The 14006-nt window shown below is 43.1% G+C and overlaps 1 protein-coding gene across 1 annotated transcript; it reads right to left on the bottom strand.

Annotated features, from left to right (window-relative positions):
• Positions 1-215: 215 nt before the first annotated feature.
• oclna (occludin a) lies at positions 216-11268 on the bottom strand. The gene is made up of 9 exons (XM_020458550.2): positions 11079-11268; positions 10177-10278; positions 9164-9812; positions 8868-9035; positions 6593-6726; positions 2455-2640; positions 2095-2266; positions 1719-1760; positions 216-1450 (listed from the first exon to the last, which is right to left on the bottom strand). Exons 2-9 carry the CDS (start codon positions 10224-10226, stop codon positions 1352-1354), a joined length of 1500 nt encoding a protein of 499 aa, XP_020314139.1. The 5' UTR covers positions 10227-10278; positions 11079-11268; the 3' UTR covers positions 216-1351.
• Positions 11269-14006: the final 2738 nt, after the last annotated feature.

The raw sequence follows: 14006 nt of genomic DNA on the forward strand, positions 1-14006 counted from the left end.
AAAAAACAAAAATATATTTTCTAAGCATTCTTATGCAGTACCTCCTAGATATAGGACAGACACTTCAAAATCTCCAAGTCGGAAACTCTGGCAACTTTCTAGTAATAATTTGACCCTGTTATAAGTGTTAATTGCTGTTTAGCTATGATTAGTAGTGTTCGCAGTAGACTGACAATGAAAAGTACTGGTATTAAAAATAAGTTATTGCAAAAAAGTGCATTTTAATTATTTTATTTAAAAAGACCTGAAGGCATCTTGATAAAAAAAAGTTTCAAAGTCTTTAGCAACTGACAAAAGAGAGCAGACCATATTACATCAATATAATATAACTAAGTATATAACAGTATATTCACACATTGAAAAACCTGAGAATGGCTTTAAGAGACCATATAGAACAAAATTGATCAGGTTGATTTCAACTGTTACGCAAATCTTAATTGAATTATCAGTTTTAAAAAGGTGACCTTGAATATATTCCATTTAGGTCAAAAAAGTAAACAGAACATGAATCAAATGCATAATGATTTACAAATTATAACAGTTTCAAAGTCTTTAGCAACTGACAAAACAATTACAGGAGAGGGTACAACGCATTAGTACATAAAGAGACCACAAGTATATTCACATATTTACAAATGGCAAACCTTTCATAAGTACAAGTATCAAAACCTGACAATGAGGTTAAGAGAAAATAGAAAGTGAAAGAATAAAAAGTGAACATCTTATCTAAAAGAGGAAGCTGTAAAAATGTCTAATGTATCAGAGTGAAATCAGTCTCACAACATCACAGTTTGAGGTTGTCATTTTGTCCCATCCCAACATTAGCAACAGACAACAGAGAGGATAAACTGCACTAAGTACCATTCATTATACGAAACAAGAGTTAACACAAGCCTTTGAACACTAATAACTTAATGCAGTCATATAAATATATTATTTCTGCACATTCAATTTACCCATAAAAAAAAAAAAAAATCACAAAACCCACACATTTCTACAGCCATTATCTCGGGAAGTATGTGCGAGAACTTCATTTTTAACAGCTTTGTAGTATACTGTGGATTGGCTGATCCCTAGCACATCCATCCAATCACAGTGGAGATCCTTCTCAGTGAAGATGCTCAGTATACGGCAACCACAAACCTAATTACAGAGGTTACGTTCTTATATCTACACAAGCATACCACTTAGAATAAATGCTCAATACATTGCTTAATTCTAAGTGATATGCTAGTGTTACTAGAGCAGAGCCAAAGAAATAAGTAGAATCTGACTCAAACCACCAGTGTTACATCTGGCATCAACTCTGAACCGGAAGAAGTATCCTGGCTGACGTCAGGTGACAGGAAGTTCAGGCCCTGCGATCGTAGTCAGCGACCATCCTCTTGATGTGGGACAGTTTGGCCTTCAGGTATTTACACCTGCGCTTCTTCAACTGGTAATCTGCTGACTGTAGACCAGGAAGAATGGGCCAATGAAGGTACATTGTCTTCTGTAGCTGGTCAGTTTTGTTTTATGACTATAATAAGTGTGGTAAGTACAAGTGTATAGAAATCTGGTTCTAAATCAGTTCACAAGGGACATGATAACCACATGTACTTTCTCAAACTTCATCACAATGTGGGACTGGGGTGTAGTACTCAGAAGAGACACAAGAGGGAGTACATAAGGAAGTAGATCAAACAAAGAGGCGTTGCTTAAATGTTGTGGATACCTACCTTCTTTATGTCCTTTAGCCTGTTGTACTTTTCCATAGCATCCTGTAGGGGAAAGAAAGATTATTGAAAATGCAAACAAATATACTTCTCAAACAACTATCCCTCTCATGACCCCTTTTTTCCACACCCTAAAGTTAGCATGTGATTGGGAAACAATGCAACATATCATGGACATTTTCTCAATGTTATAAATTGGGACCAGAATTTTTACTGGCCACATGACCTGGCCACTGTCCTCTAAAGTGCACGTTTGAGATTGACTACATTCAGACTGCACAGAATCACTGATCAACAAATCACCTTGCTTCCCAAATAACTAGTCATCATGTGATCAAGATTAGCCCATTCCTCACCAAAATGATTCCATCAAACTCACCAGGAACTGGGGGCTTCCCTCCTGCAGCTCATCCAGCTCTCTGTCCACCTCTGACAGGCTCTTGTTGATGATGTCCAGCTCTCCCTGCAGGTCCTTGTACTCCTGGTGATCCCGGTCAAACTCACGCTTGTAGTCCACACGTTCCTGCTCATTGGCAATGGTGGGGAACTCACTGAGGAGAGAGAGAAAGGGGGAGAGAGGGTGTGTCAGAATACACCTGAACATTTTATTGTGGAGACCTAGACGGCAATATGTTTTCAGACTTTGTGGCACAGAACAGCAACTTCAATCTTGTAGTATTAATAGTAGCTGTCAACTAAAATACATACAACCATTATCACTACAACTGTAATTCTGTACCTGTCGAAGTCATTGTCGTCGTCCAGCTCGTCCCCAGAGGAAGCGTAGTCTGTATCCTGTCCATCAGTACGGCGAGGACGACCGGCCCGTCTCTTCTTGGGCTTCCCTGCTGCTGAGCTGGCCATCTCTGAGCCACTGCTGTAGGGGGCGCTACTGTGCACAGGGAAGTCACAAACTACTGGAGGACTGGAGACAGACAAGGAAAGATGAGAGTCTTGATTTAGTACTTTACGAAATGGAATTGCCCCAATACAAACTGATCAAATTTCTCAATTTAGTATTATTAACCATTGACGAACCAAAATGACCCGGATCAGTTAAATCAAATCAAATTTTATTTGTCACATACACATGGTTAGCAGATGTTAATGCGAGTGTAGCGAAATGCTTGTGCTTCTAGTTCCGACAATTCAGTAATAACCAACAAGTAATCTAGCTAACAATTCCAAAACTACTACCTTATAGACACAAGTGTAAGGGGATAAAGAATATGTACATAAAGATATATGAATGAGTGATGGTACAGAACGGCATAGGCAAGATACAGTAGATGGTATTGAGTGCAGTATATACATATGAGATGAGTATGTAAACAAAGTGGCATAGTCTAAAGTGGCTAGTGATACATGTATTACATAAAGATGCAGTAGATGATATAGAGTACAGTATATACGTATACATATGAGATGAATAATGTAGGGTATGTAAACATTATGTTAGGTAGCATTGTTTAAAGTGGCTAGTGATATATTTTACATATTTTCCCATCAATTCCCATTATTAAAGTTGCTGGAGTTGAGTCAGTGTCAGTGTCAGTGCGTTGGCAGCAGCCACTCAATGTTAGTGGTGGCTGTTTAACAGTCTGATGGCCTTGAGATAGAAGCTGTTTTTCAGTCTCTCGGTCCCAGCTTTGATGCACTGACCTCGCCTTCTGGATGATAGCGGGGTGAACAGGCAGTGGCTCGGGTGGTTGTTGTCCTTGATGATCTTTATGGCCTTCCTGTAACATCGGGTGGTGTAGGTGTCCTGGAGGGCAGGTAGTTTGCCCCCGGTGATGCGTTGTGCAGACCTCACTACCCTCTGGAGAGCCTTACGGTTGTGGGCGGAGCAGTTGCCGTACCAGGCGGTGATATAGCCCGCCAGGATGCTCTCGATTGTGCATCTGTAGAAGTTTGTGAGTGCTTTTGGTGACAAGCCGAATTTCTTCAGCCTCCTGAGGTTGAAGAGGCGCTGCTGCGCCTTCTTCACGATGCTGTCTGTGTGGGTTGACCAATTCAGTTTGTCTGTGATGTGTATGCCGAGGAACTTAAAACTTGCTACCCTCTCCACTACTGTTCCATCGATGTGGATAGGGGGGTGTTCCCTCTGCTGTTTCCTGAAGTCCACAATCATCTCCTTAGTTTTGTTGACGTTGAGTGTGAGGTTATTTTCCTGACACCACACTCCGAGGGCCCTCGCCTCCTCCCTGTAGGCCGTCTCGTCAGTTAATGCGGGAGCTTCACCTCCCCTAAGCAGTGATCAATGCTGCGGTCTACCTGCTAATACTTAAAATGTAGTGTTGGATTACTGTTGTAGGCTATTACAGCTACTGCCACAAGCAAAAGTTTCAAAAATAGAAATAAATTTTAAAAAGTGCCGAACTTGCACTGCCCATTTTTACTTTGCTGACCGGGTGGGAAAAATTGACAATAATGTTGTGTAATGGTGAATTAAAAATAAAAGCAAAACATTTCTGCTTCAAAAAAGCATGACAAGGTGCATTAGTGTATTTCAGTCACCAGTCGTACTGGTGGTTGAGTTGCGTAAAGGTTACAAACTTAAGGTGTCGTTTTGCTTGACTTTCTGGGGTGAGATAAGCTGTGAGTTGACCTACAGTACCATCCATGACTGATGATTGCACTACAGGAAACATGAACATTTGGTTCTGCCAGAAAGATTTCCTCATGCCAAATAATGATAATAAAAAGGTTGATTCTGACATGAGACCATTCTCTCCAGCTATTTGTGTGATCACACACACCACACATCTTGCATTCCAGAGACCAGGGGTGGTATTTCTTTCTAAGTTCCTACATCTAAGATAATCATCCCAGAGACAGACACACGGTCACTATTGTTCCTTAAAAACAACTGTTTGACATCCAGGTTGTGCGATAAAGACTTTTTTACAAATATAGTACAACCACTCTGGACTTTTATTTGGGAGTAGGTAATGTACATAACTGATCATGGGATGATAGCCCATTTTTGCAAGGGGTCTGGTGACATCTTTTTTTAAATAATTTTATTCAAAAACAATTCCAATCTTGGTGAAATGCCAAGCAAGCTTATGTCTGACTTTCAATATGATGCACAAGACAAGAGTTGCTCCTCTCCAACAATGTAAATACAGACTTGTTCAATGTGATGATGTCATCGTCAGATGGAGGGGAAAGAAGGAATGTCACACTTCCTTCACTATAGCCCTCACCTACCGTTATCACTGTCCTTTCATAGCAGTGTCTTACAGTAAATGGACTTAAAATGGACGGAAGATGTCGCCCATTTCAACATTCTCCATCTTCTGCACAGAAAATCACATATGCCCACACAAACACGCCCAGTCATCTCAGTACTGCAGCAAGCCCTAACATGCTATCGTCCCCTCCCAGCAGTGTAGAATAACACCATAAGATTTGGATCAACCTCAAACCTGCCATTACTGTGGAAGCACTACACTGGTCTGCACTGACATATGTAGAAAACAGAACAATCTTCTCAAATCAAAGTTTGTCAAGTGCACCGAATACAACCTTATAGTGAAATGCTTACTTACAGGCTTTAACCAATAGTGCAAAAAAGGTATTAGGTGAACAATAGGTAAGTAAAGAAATAAAACAATGGTAAAAAGACAGGCTATATACAGTAGCATGGCTATAAAAGTATTGAGGCTATATACAGACACCAGTTAGTCAGTCTGCTTGAGGTAGTATGTACATGTAGATATGGTTAAAGTTACTATGCATATATGATGAACAGAGAGTAGCAGTAGCGTAAAAGAGGGGTTGGCAGGTGGTGGGTGGAGGGATAATGCAGATAGCTCGATTAGCCAATGTGCGAGAGCACTGGTTGATCAGCCCAATTGAGGTAGTATGTACATGAATGTATAGTTAAAGTGACTATGCATATATGATAAACCGAGAGTAGCAGCAGCGTAAAAAGAGGGGTTGGGGGGGGTGCACACAATGTAAATAGTCAGGGTAGCCATTTGATTACCTGTTCAGGAGTCTTAAAGCTTGGGGGTAAAAACTGTTGAGAAGCCTTTTTGTCCTAGACTTAGCACTCCGGTACCGCTTGCCATGCAGTAGTAGAGAACAGTCTATGACTGGGGTGGCTGGGGTCTTTGACCATTTTTAGGGCCTTCCTCTGACACCGCCTGGTGTAGAGGTCCTGGATGGCAGGCAGCTTAGCCCAAGTGATGTACTGGGTCGTACTCACTACCCTCTGTAGTGCCTTGCGGTCGGAGGCCGAGCAATTGCCGTACCAGGCAGTGCTCTCGATGTTGCAGCTGTTGAACCTTTTGAGGATCTCAGGACCCATACCAAATCTTTTTAGTTTTCTGAGGGGGAATAGGCTTTGTCATGCCCTCTTCACAACTGTCTTGGTGTGTTTGGACCATTCTAGTTTGTTGTTGATGTGGACACCAAGGAACTCTACCTGCTACACTACAGCCCCGTCGATGAGAATGGGGTGTGCTCGGTCCTCCTTTTCATATAGTCCACAATCGTCTCCTTAGTCTCGGTTACGTTGAGAGATAGGCTGTTAATTCTGGCATCACCCGGCCAGGTCTCTGACCTCCTCCCTATAGGCTGTCTCGTCGTTGATCAGGCCTACCACTGTTGTGTCGTCTGCAAACTTAATAGCCCACCACCATCTTGTTTCATGACCTAATGTTCCATGCACCCATGTAGAAAGCTTTCCTTCCCTTTGGTAGTTAAAATCGCTTTGTTTAATTCCCAGTATAACATGATGAGATGATAAGACAATATAAGGTAATTGTTCTTTGATCAATTCCACAGATCTAATCTTGTCTGTACTAAAGTGGGCTATAGTTGTAGTGTAAGCCTGTTTGTAACTGTACTGTATTATCTGTACTCACACTGGGCTGTCATTGTAGGGAGGTTTGTCGTAGTTGGTGCTGGTGTCGTCCAGGTGACTCCTGGATCCTCCAAACTTCTCTGGGTAGTCGGTCAGCACCACACCTTCATCAGGAAAACCTGACACATTGTTCACCTGCAGAGGGGATACAACATATACTTCAGTGACCTAACTCACAGCAGCCGAGAGAGCCACAGCAGCCGAGAGAGCCACAGCAGCCGAGAGAGCCACAGCAGCCGAGAGAGCCACAGCAGCCGAGAGAGCCACAGCAGCCGAGAGAGCCACAGCAGCCGAGAGAGCCACAGCAGCCGAGAGAGCCACAGCAGCCGAGAGAGCCACAGCAGCCGAGAGAGCCACAGCAGCCGAGAGAGCCACAGCAGCCGAGAGAGCCACAGCAGCCGAGAGAGCCACAGCAGCCGAGAGAGCCACAGCAGCCGAGAGAGCCACAGCAGACAAGATAATCATACTATTTGTACTATGGCAACGGAACCGCCTTGAGATACAAATTGAAAAAGAGTCATCTGAACAGGTAGGCCTATATGTGTGGAGGGGGAATTGAAATGCAGATGTACAGTAATAGAAGTATACTTTTTCTGGGGAGTGAAATGCCACATCATGCTTAGAGTGAATCCTCATCAGAACAATGACATACTGTATTTGATGACGTTGTACCAACTTGATAGTAAGACACATTTACACTGAAAAACATATGCAGAAATACTTCCCAGAGCAAAGCCAGCCACTATAGTAATGCTTGGAGCGTCGGTGTTGGGACTTTGTTCAGATCTGAAATTGCTAATTGCATAAGGCTAGCAATTTGGTAGTACCTCTGACAGGCTAAGTGGAATGTTCACAGTATGGTTTACACCTATCCACTCCTCTCAGACCTCCACAAGTTCATAAGGGGTAGGTACTAAGTAGGTGTCATTTGTAGACAGACAGAATTTCCCCATCAGAGTAATCAGTAGAACAGGGAAGACACACTCATCCATGCAATAACACTGCCTCAGCAATTTCAGAAAGGTTTTCACGAGCCACAGCACTTCTCCGCCTCTTCAGTTTCTCAGGGTCATGTTGCTGTTCTGTAATGTTGTGCATGTGTCTACTTTGCTTGTATTGGTCAGCATGGGTTTAAATACTAGTTAGACCAGCTCTTCCTCTTTCACATTTTCCTCTAGTGCAAAACTCAAATACCAGTTGTGAGTTTGGTGAAAAAAGCTGCAGTGTGTAAATGTTAAATGTTAAATAATTTTGTTGGACCATACTGAAACGTACCTTGACTATGAGCCACTTACTATCTTACTATCATGATTTAGGTATGTGGAAAGCGGGTGTTCTAAGAACAGTTTCAGAAACCATGATTCATCGTTGACTCCTCTTTTTACTTTTGAGCACTGACCATGTTTTTCCTTAACTGCTTACTGTCCTCATTCAACAGAGAACCTCTTGAAATAATATACCTCCCAACTGCCATTTTTGTTTTTGAAGGTCTTATTCCACACACCATTTTACTGACTGGGAGTGAAACCACCATACACAAACCACACCCAGAAACTGAGTGTGAGAGCTCTCTCCTCAAATCTCCAATGCTGCTGACTCTGGGAGAACAGGTCTTACTACTTTACCTATCAGACTACTGCTGTAGAACAAAACAGTCAACAGGCAGACATATTGGCCTGACTAATCCTTCTCCATGCATGAGAACACAGTACCTGGTTTCACTGAAACCACCAGAGGTCAACAACAACTCTGACCGCAGCAGTTTGTTCAGAGACGGAAAACCCTGAAGGGTTAAGGTGAACGAAGTGCTGCAATTCTGTGTAGGCTGTCATTCATAACAACTGGAACAGTCTAAAATAAATGTCCCCTCCTTTCTTCCTTCTTTCATAGAGTTTTCAGGAAGGGAAAGACACTATAGGGTCAGACAAACTCTGCCGATATGATTTCCTAACTCTAGCTGTACATGTTTAGAGGAAGTATTACCTTTGAATAGAATCTGAGAGCATTTCAATAGTGTAAAATGTCTTCAATCATTTCTGTCCTATCCTTCATTATCACTGATCTGTTAGCGCCTAACAGGTGATATCAATATGAAACCGTATTGTCTCATTTATTACAAGTGTGTTTCCTTTGATCATTGTTTCCACATTTCCTCTCCTTGCTTCCCTCTGGGGTTTTGTGTGGAATGCAAGTGAAAGACAGGAGAAGACACAAGGAATTTAAAAATTATATTCGACATTCATCCCCCATGTGTACCCATCCACTCGCTAACTCACCCATGCCTCCACATCCTGGGGCGGGGCCTCCTCGTTGATGATCTTCACCTTCCTCCACAGGACGTTGGACTTGCCATAATTCCTGATTTTCTGGCGCGTCTTTAAGGCAAACACCATCATGATGATCAGAGCCGCCATCACCAGGAAGCCAAACACTATCGCTATGGCCTGGATCAGGATGGGGAAGTTGGGTGAGACACACAGACCCAGACACCACCACAGAGATGAGAGGAAGTATGCAGCGAAAGGAGGCATACATACATCCCCTCTCTCACAAACACACAAAGTACACTCACCTCCTGAGGCTCCACCACACAGTAATGGTAGAGATACTGGTTGACCAACATTCCTGAAACCTGGGGGCCCTGGTACTGGGCACACAGGCCTGCCAGCTGGCTCCCATAGATCGACCCTGTAGATTGAGCCATGGGGTTCACCGCCACCAGGTACACTATAGTCGCTATGAGCATCAGCAGGGCCAGGATAGCACAGATGATCACCACAGCTAGGTAGAACCTTCTAGACTCCGACAGGCCATGCCTCGACACCACGATGATGAAAATGACAAGGGCCGTGATGAAGCTGAATGCTGCCATGGCAATGATGAATCCTTTGCCAGTGCGAGGGTCATTGTAGTTCCCTCCGAGTCCGCCGTAGCCATAGTTGTTACCGGCACCATAGGCAGCACCTCCAAAGCTACCGGAGTAACCACCGCCCCCATACGAGCTGCCCCCATATGAGCTGCCCCCGTAACCACCGAAGCCAGACATGGCCCCCTGGCTGTCCCAGGCCAGCGTAGAGGCCACACAGGCAAATATGGCCACACAGAGGACAATGACGATGATGGCCATCAGCTTGATGATGCCCGGGGGAGACGTCCATTTGTAGAAGTGCTGGAACTCATCGTCGGGGTAGTAGGAGTACGCCGGCTGGGGTGGCTCATGACTGCAGAGGGAGACAGACAACCGATTAAACGTGGATTGTAACAGAGTGGGTGTGTCAAGTGTAGGAACATAAATTGTAGGATGAGCGAGTTAGCAAAGACAAGTGTGTGTGAGACACATATAGAGGAGAGCTATAAACTGCCGTGGGCCAACAACACAAGCTACAATCTCTATTGAGCAAACACCTCGTATAGTATGAGTTATTGCACTACTATGGTTTTCGATAAACATAATACAAGATCAAACCTTTAGGTAAAAGTTCATGCCTTTTCCACCCAACAAGTATATCAAATATGTATAGGTCAGGAAGGTCATAAACCTTTTGACAAAGATATAGTAGGTGCAAAGTAAAAGTTACGACTCACTATCCATCTGACTCGTAGGGAGGCGGACTCCCGTTGTGCTTGGAAGACATTCCTGAATCCACAGGTGCCCGAAGGTTCTCTCTCTTTAAAACGGTTTGAGCTCTGTTGGAGAAAAACCATTAGAATAAAGCAAAGAAACATATAGCTCACTGCCTCAGTGTCTACAGGAGAGTTACAAAACACAGTGAATAATGACACAAGGCTTCCTCCCCATGGGAAACAGTGAGAACAGGTGTGACAAAAAACAACAAAAAAACAAGTCAACAAAGAGGTGTTTTCAGTGGGGTATTCATCTTCAAATAATGAGGACAATTATCTGCGTTATTCTCTAATCCACATAAACCATATGGCTTGTCAACCAGGTTAAATTTATATCTGCAACATTTTGAACCTGAATAATGACACAGTAACTGACATGCATTACTGATTTCTTAAATGAGGGTTCCCCAACTGGTTGCCACATGACGAATTTGACCTGCGGGTGGATTAATCCCCCCAAGTTTTATTGTTGGACATAAGACTGTAAAAACAAATATAAGCAAGGTTTGAAATGATTATGTTTTAGGCAAACATGTTATAGATTCTTGAAGTCAATTTGCAATCGACAAACTATTTGTAATTAGGGGGGGGGGGGGGGGGGGGGGGCGAAATCGGTCCTTGAATTAATCTAGTTGTTGATCCCGTTGTTAAATCATAGGCTACTCATAACCAATAAAATAATATCAGTAAAGCGTTTGAACTAGGCTGAACAAATGTTGATACAAAAAAAAAACTTTTGTTTCGTTTCCAACAACACGATATTTTAATTAAGATAACATTGCGAAAAAAGATCATGTGATCTTACCACAAACACGATTTCACAATGAAACAAATGTTCCACAAAATAAAGCCGAACCACTCACCTGTTGGAAAATAGTCAGCGCGTCTGACACCAGTGGTTTCTGGTGAAATTCCGTCCGATTCTCAATAACAGGCCACACCTTGTTCAGGTGTGGCATCGTCAAAATATGACCCGCCCCTTCATCACCGCCTCCCACCCCCACCACACACACACATTTCCCCGCCCCCGAATGTGAAGGGTGTCTGGTTTTCTCCTCTCATCTCCATCAGGCAGGCTTGTACCACTGTACCACAATGAAGAGTTGTAACAACGAAAAATGTATTGAAGCGAAACAAAATCAACAGAAGTGAAACAAAACGAAAATAATCCAAGTCAAATGCACGTGCACTAATGTTTTATTTTGGTTGCTTGATAGGCCTACAAGAGGCTTCCTCTGGGAGTAGCCTAGGCTAGCCTTTTTCTTTCCCCTGTATGTCTTCCATTCAGTTCGGTGGTAAACAAGTGTCAGAAGCCAGAAACTACAAACATATTTATATACATCCCTGCGGTATACATATAATGGAAAACATCTAGTTTGTTACAAGTGTCATTGAATACCTGCAAATGCAGTAGGCCTATTTCACACAAGTTTGCATAAAGCAGACTGTAATCGATGGATTTTCCATCAGCAAAAATACTGTAACATCAATGACAAAAGTAAACTGCCAAGTGTATGCAGACCCTGTAATTTGCAGACCCTGTGAGCTATCAACAATTGCTTGTTTTTCAATTTCAGACATTTTACTGTATGTTTTTAAGGCGAGTGGCAAACTCGCAAAAAAAAACAGACATGCAATAGCAGAGGTGTAGTCTCGAAGACAGCAAGCACCAATTCATCATGGATGACTTTCTAAATAACCTTTCTAAATATCACATTTGGTCTAATACAGGAAGACAACATTTAAATGCAATAAAGCGTATGTTTGTTCATAGTCACAAAATGATAGAAGACAAGACATAAATATAACAAGTCATTTATTTACATTAACACACCAAGGCACATGCAAAGGTTATTCACTACTACAAACTGCTAGCCTAACACAAGTGGAGGAAATAAGTAGTGTTGTCTAATGAAATGGTAGAACATGGTACTAAAACTACACAGAAATTAGTGTGGTCATTAAATATATCAGAAATTGTGTGTGATCTTTCCAAAAAGTATAATCACTCAGGAGGGACACCTGTATGTTACCTGATTCTCACAATATGATGATTTGGAAATTCACAAATCCTCCAGATGGTCAGTGTATAACACAGACAGTCTTGAGAAACAGCAGTTGAAGAGTTCAGGTAGTAAACCATACCCAAAGTGAGCCATAGTATCACAGTTACCTCATAAGTTAACTTTGGATAGTGGATGAACAGTGGTTGTAAAGTTTGCACAGTGATTGAGTAAAAACAAAATGGAATGCAACATGACAATCGTCATCACTCTAGTGTTCCAATGAGTCAGTGAGCTAGGAGTCAAGGAATTGAGGGAGTAGAAAAAAAGTGATTGATAAAAGCATGTAAAAATGTAATATGTAAACGCATGCAACAATTTCCATGATCCATTTGAAGGATTGTAGCCTAATCCTGTTCTCCCTTTGTGAAACACTTGAGCAGCTGGTGTTGCGTGAGTATGGTGAAATGGATTAGAAGGCCTTAGATACAGTGGTATGTCCAGTTACAGTACCATACTGGTCTTTGTTTGCATATCAAGGTCATTTTCAGTAAAAAAAAGTAAAGCATTGCTCCAGATGCCCCTTTGGTCAATTCTCCATCATGCATCACACACACAGTCACACACACACACACACACACACACACACACAGTCTCAGTCGCACACACACACTCACACACAGTCTCAGTCACACACACACACAAACACACACACAGTCGCACACACACAGTCTCAGTCACACACACACACAGTCTCAGACACACACACACACAGTCTCAGTCACACACACAGTCTCAGACACACACACAGTCTCAGTCACACACACACACACAGTCGCACACACAGTCTCACGCACACACAGTCTCACGCACACACAGTCTCAGTCACACACACACACACACAGTCGCACACACAGTCTCACGCACACACAGTCTCAGTCACACACACACACACAGTCGCACACACAGTCTCAGACACACACACACACAGTCTCAGTCACACACACACACGCACAGTCGCACACACAGTCTCAGTCGCACACACACAGTCTCAGTCACACACACACAGTCTCAGTCACACACACACAGTCTCAGTCACACACACACAGTCTCAGTCACACACACACAGACACAGTCACACACACACACACACAGTCACACACACACACACACACACAGTCTCAGTCACACACACACACACAGTCTCAGTCACACACACACACACAGTCTCAGTCACACACACACACACAGACACAGTCACACACAGACACAGTCACACACACACAGTCACACAGTCTCAGACACACACACACACACACACAGTCTCAGTCACACACACACACAGTCGCACACAGTCTCACGCACACACAGTCTCAGTCACACACACACACACACAGTCACACACACACACAGTCTCAGACACACACACACACACACACACAGTCTCAGTCACACACACACACAGTCGCACACACAGTCTCACGCACACACAGTCTCAGTCACACACACACACACACAGTCGCACACACACACAGTCTCAGACACACACACACACACACACACACAGTCTCAGACACACACACAGACACACACACACACACACACACACACACAGACACACACACACACACACAGTCTCAGTCACACACACACACAGACAGTCACACACACACACAGTCTCAGTCACACACACACACAGACAGTCACACACACACACAGACACAGACACAGTCACACACACAGTCTCAGTCACACACACAGTCGCACACACAGTCTCAGACACACACA

This window comes from Oncorhynchus kisutch, linkage group LG23, assembly GCF_002021735.2.
Source record: "Oncorhynchus kisutch isolate 150728-3 linkage group LG23, Okis_V2, whole genome shotgun sequence".
In the NCBI taxonomy this organism is placed as follows: Eukaryota; Metazoa; Chordata; class Actinopteri; order Salmoniformes; family Salmonidae; genus Oncorhynchus; species Oncorhynchus kisutch.